This window comes from Orycteropus afer, unplaced genomic scaffold (genome assembly GCF_000298275.1).
Source record: "Orycteropus afer afer isolate SDZICR_OR568_19922 unplaced genomic scaffold, OryAfe1.0 scaffold01045, whole genome shotgun sequence".
In the NCBI taxonomy this organism is placed as follows: Eukaryota; Metazoa; Chordata; class Mammalia; order Tubulidentata; family Orycteropodidae; genus Orycteropus; species Orycteropus afer.
In genome coordinates, this window is record NW_006922632.1 from 39,595 (window position 1) to 48,500 (window position 8,906).

General features: G+C 37.4%; 1 protein-coding gene across 1 annotated transcript in view; it reads left to right on the top strand.

Annotated features, from left to right (window-relative positions):
* The window catches only part of LOC103212636 (telomeric repeat-binding factor 1-like), a gene marked incomplete at its 5' end in the record, with an annotated part of 57,257 nt that overhangs the window by 33,593 nt on the left and 14,758 nt on the right, over positions 1-8,906 (top strand). Inside the window, one exon of the mRNA XM_042783400.1 lies at positions 876-985. Coding sequence (XP_042639334.1) covers positions 876-985 — 110 coding nt within the window. The remainder of the gene's footprint in view (positions 1-875; positions 986-8,906) is intronic.

Sequence of the window (8,906 nt, forward strand, 5' to 3'; positions counted from 1 at the left end):
ATCTTCAGGCCGAATGGTGGACTGCTCACTCACAGACAGTTGTAGGCAGCACAACAGAATCCCGATCCACAGAAGAATGTCTCTCTTCCCAGGATGTCCCTGGATATCCTGGAAGCAGGCCACACCCCTAGGGAAACTCCCCTTCAACAGATTGGCCACTCAGAACACAGTCATCTGATCCGATCATGGGAACAACCACACAGAACTGGGGTCCAGCCAAGTTGACACATAGCTCCAACTATCACATTGGGCAATCTAGTTCTGTAGTGATACTGCCTCAGCAACCCAAGGAGGGGTCGCTGTGAGTCGGGTCTGACTCGACGGCACATAACAACAACAACAGCAATATTCAGTAATCTGGTGGGAGTCACAAAGACTGGTTAGAAAAGCCATACCAAGTAATTCACTGTACCACAGCTGTTTTGTTTCTCTTCATTTATTTCCTACACTAAACTGACTGAATACGATAGAGAGGATGAGAAAAGGGTTATACTCCTCAAACTGTGTCACTTACTCCTTAAACTGTGTCACTTACTCCTCAACATTATCTTAAGAAATTTCAAAGATTCTATAAAATTCCTTTTTTTAGCAGATGATGATGAAGCAGACTCACGAGAGAACTTGTTGAAAGATGTTCAAGAAAATCAATTTCACACACATTCTTTCCGATTTTCAGAGACTTTGATATTTTCACTGTACCATATTGTTTCACAATTTGAAGAACACAAAAATTAAACAAGCAGGATTACTGTTCTTTAGAAATAGCCAGAAAATAGAATACGAATTTCACAGTAACCTTTAAAGGTATAATTCAACTTTTTTCTGTTTTCCTTAATGTGACTCAGTAATATTTGATGATAATATTCTACTTTTAGGTAGAAGAAAGAAAGAAGACAATAGTAGAAGATCCAGTAAAAGCAAGACAAGATATGCCTTAAATAATCAACCAGTAACTTCTGGAAAACATAGATCTAGGAAAAAACAGGTATTTTTTATTATAGTTAATAATACTTATGAATATTAAAAGTCATATAACTTTATTTCCAGTGATTTCTATTATAGCTCTAAAAAATCTAAGTATAAAATGTTTGCTTGTTATCCTCTTTGATTAACTGACTGATATGCCTATCCATACTTCCAATAAAATTCTTCATCTGCACTTTTTAAGTAGTCTTAAGTCTTCAGAAGGAAGATTGGGCAATCTACTTCCGTAGTGATCCCACCCCGGAAACCCAAGGAGGGGTCTCTATGAGTCAAGTCCGACTCGATGGTGTATAACAACAATAACAGCAAGTCAGATGCTGATATCAACATCTTTTTTAAATTATTGTGATACATTGGATATAAAGTAGGAGTTAAATAATCCACATTAAAAGCTTTTGTATTCGCATCTTAACAAGAATCCAATTTAAGAAAGATTCTTCTGTACTTTAAAAGAGAGAGAAGAAAAGATACCATTTGATATGGAATTTTTAAATTTAGAAATTGTCCTTGCTAATATCACAGAACTCTTATTTGCTATCAAAGCATAATCATTAACTGGGTGGTACAGATGGTTATTAACCACAAGGTTGGTGGTTTGAACCCACCCAAAAGTGCCTCAGAAGGTCTGATTCCAACAGGTCCTAGCCATGAATACCATATGCACAGTTCTGCTCTGCGCACTGGGGTCACCATGAGTCAGAGTCAGCTAACAACAACAATGGCACATATAACATTTACTTATATTTTCTCTTAAAGAAGTAAGTATTCACTCTTCATTTATTGTTGTTGTCGTTGTTGTCAAGTGCCGTCAAGTCGGACCCGACTCATAGTGACCCCTCCTTGGATTTCGGAGGCAGTATCACTATGGAAGTAGATTGCCCAACCTTCCTTCCAAGGAGTGGCTAGTGGGTTTGAACCACCAGCCTTCTGGTTAGCAGTCAAGTGCCTTAGGCACTACGCTACCAGAGCTCCTAACCACATCTCCCAACTGACTGCATCGGACTCCTACTGAGCCCTCCTTGAGTTCCCAAGGAGGGCCCAGTCGAGAAAGAGACAGCCATGTCTATGCCGTGGGGAGTGTCTGGTGGGTTTGAACCACCAGCCTGTCGCTTTGCAGGCAACTGCCTTAGGCCCAGAGACATCCTCTAACTCATTAAGTACAATAAATTGGTATAAGTGGCTTTTTGTTTGTATAATGGCAATGAAGTAAAATAGAATATTAAAGCACTAGGGGATTTTTGGAAAATGTATCCCATTACAATGCTTTAATGTTAATCATCAGTGGTTATTTATTGATTGCGTTAAAGGATATATCTTAGTGTATGCCATTTGACAAGACTGCTGTATGAAAGTTACCATACTTGTAAAGTGAGAAAGGTGTGTTTTCACTTTTCAAGAACTGAGAAATAATTGTTTGGTTTAGGACAATATTATAATTTTTAGAAACATTCTTTTACTTGGTGTTTTGCATAAAAGGAAAGTAAATATAAAACTTGGAGAAACTATATAAGCAATAGTCAACTGAATTATAAATCATGTTCTAAAAATTGATTCTAACAGTGTTTAGCAAGTAAATGAAGGCTTTCTTTTAGAGATAATGTTAAGAATGTTAATGAGGATCACCTAAGCTTATGTAATTCATTATGTTTTGAAAGATAATGTAGTAAAAAGATTCTTATCTGACCCAGGCATTACTACCAATTCATTGTGTGACCTTGGTTTAATGATTAAATCTGTAGTACAATTATTTCTGAACATTTCTCTTGCCATGACTTCTAGTATTCTAATTGCCAATTACACTTTGTATTAGTCTGGGTTCTCTAGAAAAGAAAAACCAGTGACACATATATATAAATAGAGAGATTTACTTCAGAGAAATGGCTCATGTAATTGTTGGGGCTGGTAAGGTCCCAATCAGTGGATCAGACTACAGGCCAAAGAACTCTGCTGGCTCACATAATTGAAAAGGCTGATGGACCCAAACTCTACAGGTCAGGTGGCAGGCTGAAAACTTCTACAGGCAGAGTAGGCTTTGCCAGAACATCGATTTACATAGTGGAAGCAGGCCACACCACTGAGGAAACCCCCGTTTTAACTGATTGGCTATTTACATCATCACAAAATGAAAATTGATTACATAGTGTCTGCCAAATCACTGCGGATCATAGCCTAGCCAAAGTGACACATAATGTTAACCATCACTTAGATTGTTTTATTTATTTATTATTTTATCACTTAGATTGTTTTATAGTTATCTTACACACACCTAAAATTGAATTTATATGATGATAAAACTACAAGATGATTCTGAGTCCTTTTAGAAATAATATGGTGTTTTGTTATTCAAAGCATAGTACTAACAACTTAGTATTTTGTATAATGAGGTAAAATGAGATAAGGATTGAAGACATGTTTTTATGTGTATTCCTTCGCTATAGCACTACTATTAATCTTTCCCTGTACAGGGCCCCCCTGCAGCAAATGCAGGAAGTTACATTACTCACAACTTGGTAGTTGTTGCTCTTGTGTCTTGGGATGGGGTCTTGTGGGATGTTTGCTAAGGGGAATTTTCAGACAGAGCTTTAGAGCCAGAACATGATACCATGAAGTTCCAGGTCTTTCTATTATAATAAATCTGCCGAAATGCTTTTCAACCCAAGTGTTCCTCATTTAACTTCATTCTTTTATTCTAAAGTCTACAGGTCTCAGGAATTGGCTTTTCTTATTTTTTTTTTTTTCCCCTACTCTCACCCCATTTTTCGGCTTCCTGGAGTTTCTTTGCTCCCCTAAGAGCAGTGTTTTTGAACATATGTTGCAGAGAAATATCCAAGGCTGTTCCATCCAGCTAGAAAAATATACCAAGAAGTCTTACTGAGATGGGATCTTCAGAGATGTCCTTTCTGGGGATATGACATTTAAGACCTAAAAGTAACAATAGCAAAGTATATGCTGTTTCTTGAAGCAAGTATGAGCTTGGTGTGTTCATGGGGTTGAAAGAAGGTAACAAATGAAGGGGAGAAATGGCAGGATTTAGCAGTTGTGCATGTAAAGAACATGGTTGAGGGATTTGGTGAGAAATGAGACGAGAGAGAATTTGAGGGAGAAGAGGCTCACCTGCCATTCATAGATACAGTAAGTCCCCAGGTTAAGAACATCTAATTTACAGACAAGTCGTACTCAAGAATGGACTGGCATGAAGCCTGTTGTATTACAAATTTGAGTTAAATACCATGGTTCATAATAATGAACACATGCACTACTTTATGATGCTCATGAAAACATTGCAGCCTGAGCAGGTTATCTACTTGAGAAAGGAGAATGCTCTCTGCCTTTTTAAGGCAGATCATGTCATTAACGATGTGTTGAGTATGTAGCTTTGTATTTGGCTTAAATTTTCCTCTTTATTCTTGTAACTATGCCTCCAAAGCATAAATCCGATGAAGTGCTGATGATGTATCAAAGAGAATTGAAAATAAAGTGGGAATAATAAACCAACTGGAAAGAAATAAAATGTCATCAGTCATTGGAAAAGTGATAGTCTACAATCCATCAACGATTGCAGCAATTTTAAAGGGTAAAGTGAGAACATTGGAACGTGTGAAAGGTTCTGCCCTGATGAAAGCTACACTTATTACTAAGCAATGCAGTGGTTTAGTTACTCAACTGGAAAGGTTACTGATAGTTTGGTCAGATGATCAAAATCAGTGTTGTATGCATAGTAACCTTACTTTGACACACACACACACACACACACACTGCCATCGAGTCAGATCCGACTCATAAGGACCCCTCCTTGGGTTTCTGAGGCAGTATCACTATGGAAGTAGATTGTCCAACCTTCCTTCCAAGGAGTAGCTGGTGGATTTGAACCACCAGTCTTCTGGTTAGCAGTCTAATGCCTTAGGCACTAGGCCACCAGAGCTCCTAACCTTACTTTAGTGGGGGGAAAAAAAGACTCAAAGCCTTTTCCGTGATTTCAAAGCTGCATGTGCAGCAAGTGACGGTGATTGTGATGAAGAATATGTTTCAAGTAAGGGTGAGTCCAGTCATTTGAAAAGAGGGAAGATACACGTAATACTGAGGCCTCGGCTGCTATAAGTCTGTTTATGACAAGAAAATAAAACCTCTTAAGAACAAACTTCCTGTAATGCCTAATTCAAGAAATTGACTCTGGTAATAAACCCCTAGCTCCAGCAATGGCATCAAACCCTGACTCTCCAGCACCAGGTATGCCCTTTCCAACACCAAGCCCATCATCTTCAACAGTAGCCATCTCTCCATCATCTTCTACATCATCCAGTTACTAACATTATCAAACTGTTAACCTCATGAATGCCCCTTCCAATATGCAGTACATCAATGGAACGAGAGTAAATGTTAACCTTTAATCATGTTTTTTTTTCTTTTTCTATAAGAAGTGTTTCTATAATTATTTTTTATAGTACTGTATACCTACATACAGATTCTCTTTTTTCAGTACAGTACTATATGTAGTTTTTATTACTGTATTGTTATCATGTTATACTTATAAAAAACCAAAACAAACTTAACTGCTATCAAGTTGGTTCCAACTCATAGCGACCCCGCCTTGGATGTACGAGGTGGTATTTCTACAAAAGTAGATTGCCCAGTCTTCCGAGTAGTGGCTGGTGGGTTTGAACCGCCAGCCTTCTGGTTAGCAGTCCAGTGCCTTAGGCATAAAACTGGATTTTAAGGGGCGTTAGAGTGATTGTGTTATAACTATAACGTCATAGTTATAACTGTAATGTTATAACTTTAATGTTATAACATTTGGAGGCTTCTGCAGTAGTCTGGGGAAGAAATAATGGAGTCTAGAATTAGGACATTGTAGGAATGGATAGGAAGGGACACATTTGAGAAATGTTTAGGTGGTAAGAACAAATATGATTAATTCTGTATTCCACTATAGAATTAATAAGAATAACTCAAATTTTTGCTTTGGAGACTAGGAGAAAGAACACTTAACTTTGAGGAATCTGTGCACACCCAAGTGGATATATCAGACAATTGGACAAGTTCTGTAGCTCAGGGAGAAGTCAAGAGTAGAGAGAATAAATATTGAGCCATGTTTTCAAGGATGTAATTAAGTAAGCACATTTATTGCCCTTTATAAAAGATTCAGGTTTCCTAAGCTTGAAGTTTTTCTCTTGCAATGTAACCCACTGCTTATTGCAGGTAACACTTGGTCCTCTTTGCATTGTATTCTGGGAATTGGGGCTCCGTAAACCATCACAGATGCTGATTCTGGTTGCTGCTATATTGCTGTAATAAACTATTCTTTGTGACCAAAGACTCTCATGTCTTCTGCCAGCATCTATAATATTGTGCAGGCTAACTTGTTACCTTGCAAGTAGGACAAAATCTCTGATCCTTAACAAGTTCCTGACAGTGAATTCTTAGTTTTTGTTTCACAGAATCTTTATCCTTTTTTTTTTTTTCAAAGATTTTCGCTGTGTATGTTATGTGCCATCGAGTCAGGCCTGACCCATAGTGACCCCGCCTTGGGTTTCCAAGACAGTATCACTCTAAGTAGATTGCCCCATATTCCTTTGGAGGAGTGGCTGGTGGGTTTGAACCACCAGCCTTCTGGTTAGTAGTCAAGTGCCTTAGGCACTATGCTACTCAATTAACAATTTTTCCTTACAAAGGTTCTCCATTGTCTCCTTACGTGCATAGTTTTATCTTTATTCCTCTGTATGTGATTTTTTTTCCTTACTGCTTTTAAGATTTTCCTTTTATCATTGGTTTTCAGCAATTTGATTACATGCTGTATGTAATTTTCTTTGTGTTGAGCCTCTTGGATTTATGGGTTTACAGTCTTCATCAAAATTTTACTACACTGCCCACCTCCTTTCCTCAGACCCCCACAGGTCACTGGTTGCTATTCTCACCCCGTTTCCAAGTCTTGTTTTCTCTGTATGCTTCATTTTGGATAGTTTCTAGTTAATATGTCTTTCTTTGCCTTCTTCTACACATGGAACAAATTTAACATCCCTGTATGGTGATTCCATCATTGTCACTTTTTAATTTTTTTTTTTTTCTTTTTTATTTGAGTCATAAATTCTTGATATCTGTGCGTGCCTCGTAAGGAGCTCTGGTTGTTCAGTGCTTAAGGCATTTGACTGCTAACCAGAAGGTTGGCAGTTCAAACCACACCATCTGCTTTGCAGAGGGAAGATGGAGAAGTCTACTTCCTTAAAGATTTACCACCTTTGAAACCCAAAGGGGAGTTACTATGAGTTGAAATTGACTCATTGGCAGTGAGTTTGGTTTGGTAATTTTTTATTAGATGCCAAATACTATAAATTTTACATTTGTTGGGATGAACCAGAGCATCCTGTAAAAGGGGTATCAACACCTGAGATCTCTGCCCAGTACTGCATGCGTTATAAGATCTCTCCATAGTGACTGGTGGGAACATGAATTATCCCCAGTTTTTTGTGAGCTCCAGTTATTATTTGCCGTACGACTTTCCACTAGTTTGTTTTATCCCCGTCCTTGAATAGCTTCTCCTAAATGCTCAGATCAGTGCTCAGCCAAAGATTCAAGACACCTCTTTGCAGGTCTCTAAAGCTCTTTGTGTATCTCTCTCCTCTCTAGTATTGTCTCCTGTAAATTTTAGTCCTATATCCTGGTAGAAGGAGCTCTGGTAGCATAGTGCCTGAGGCACTTGACTGCTAACCAGAAGGCTGGCAGTTCAAACCCACCAGCCACTCCTTGGAAGGAAGATGGAGCAATCTTCTTCCATAGTGATACTGCCTCGGAAACCCAAGGAGGGGTCGCTATGAATCGTGTCTGACTCAGCAGCACATAACAACAACAACAATCCTGGTTAGAAGTAGAAAGTCATCTTGTATCAGGCATTTGGAGATCTGTAGGCAAAGTAGCCATGCTCTGCTTTCTCACGTACTCTTACTCAGTTTCCATTGATTATATACCACTTCCTTGTATAATATGATTCAAGTTGTAGGTGTTTCATGATTTTATCAAAGTCTGAGTTTGTATTTCCTTTCTTAGTGCTTTTGGGTCATTTTCCAAACACAAGGAGAAAATGTTTGTTACCATATCCAGCCAGAGGTCATGTGTATTTTCAATTGATGTTTCCCTGTAGTTCTTTTAAATGGTATTATTAGTGTTATTTATAAATGTTTGTCCAGAAAGTGGTCTCTCTTTGTATTCTGAATAAAATATAGAATATCAAGTTCATAATTTATAGAAGAATATAGTCTACCACCGTTTCTAATGCCAATACGTAAAACGCTGTGGATATCACAAAAGTGTCTGGTTTTTTCCATGTTAGCTTTCTACTGTTGGCTTTTTGGTGGGATGGTTTGTTTCAGATGAGTGACAGACTTTATTTTTTTTCAGGTTTTTAGTTCTTTAAATTTTTTTTATTGTAGTCCAGTGCCTTATTGGACAGTTTCTCTCCTTGCTGCATTTGTCTCTTAAACAGACACGTATTTCTCCCTGCCACATCACAGCTAAGTAGAGCCTTCCTTTATAATTCATTTTATTCAAGGAGAAAATTAAATGCCTTAAAGCCCAAAAGAATTTTTCCCAATTAATAGAATATGTAATGCAATTATTATGACAGTATTTTTAACTATAAATGTTACCATTTTTAAGATACTGTAAAGTGTTATTTTTCCCTTCTAAAACCCATTAGAAATGGCATGCAGTTCTCAGATATGTAATCTCTGTAGACTTAGGAAAGAAAAAGATTTTAACTTTTCATTTAAAACAAAAGATAATAAACAAAAGGCATAGCTTTTATTTTTATTATATCCTGAAACATACCACCTCTTTTTTTTAATGTATTTTATTGAAATATAGTTTATGTACAGTGAAATACACAAAAGTAAAGTGACATGGGTCAATGCATTTTATTTATTTATTTATTT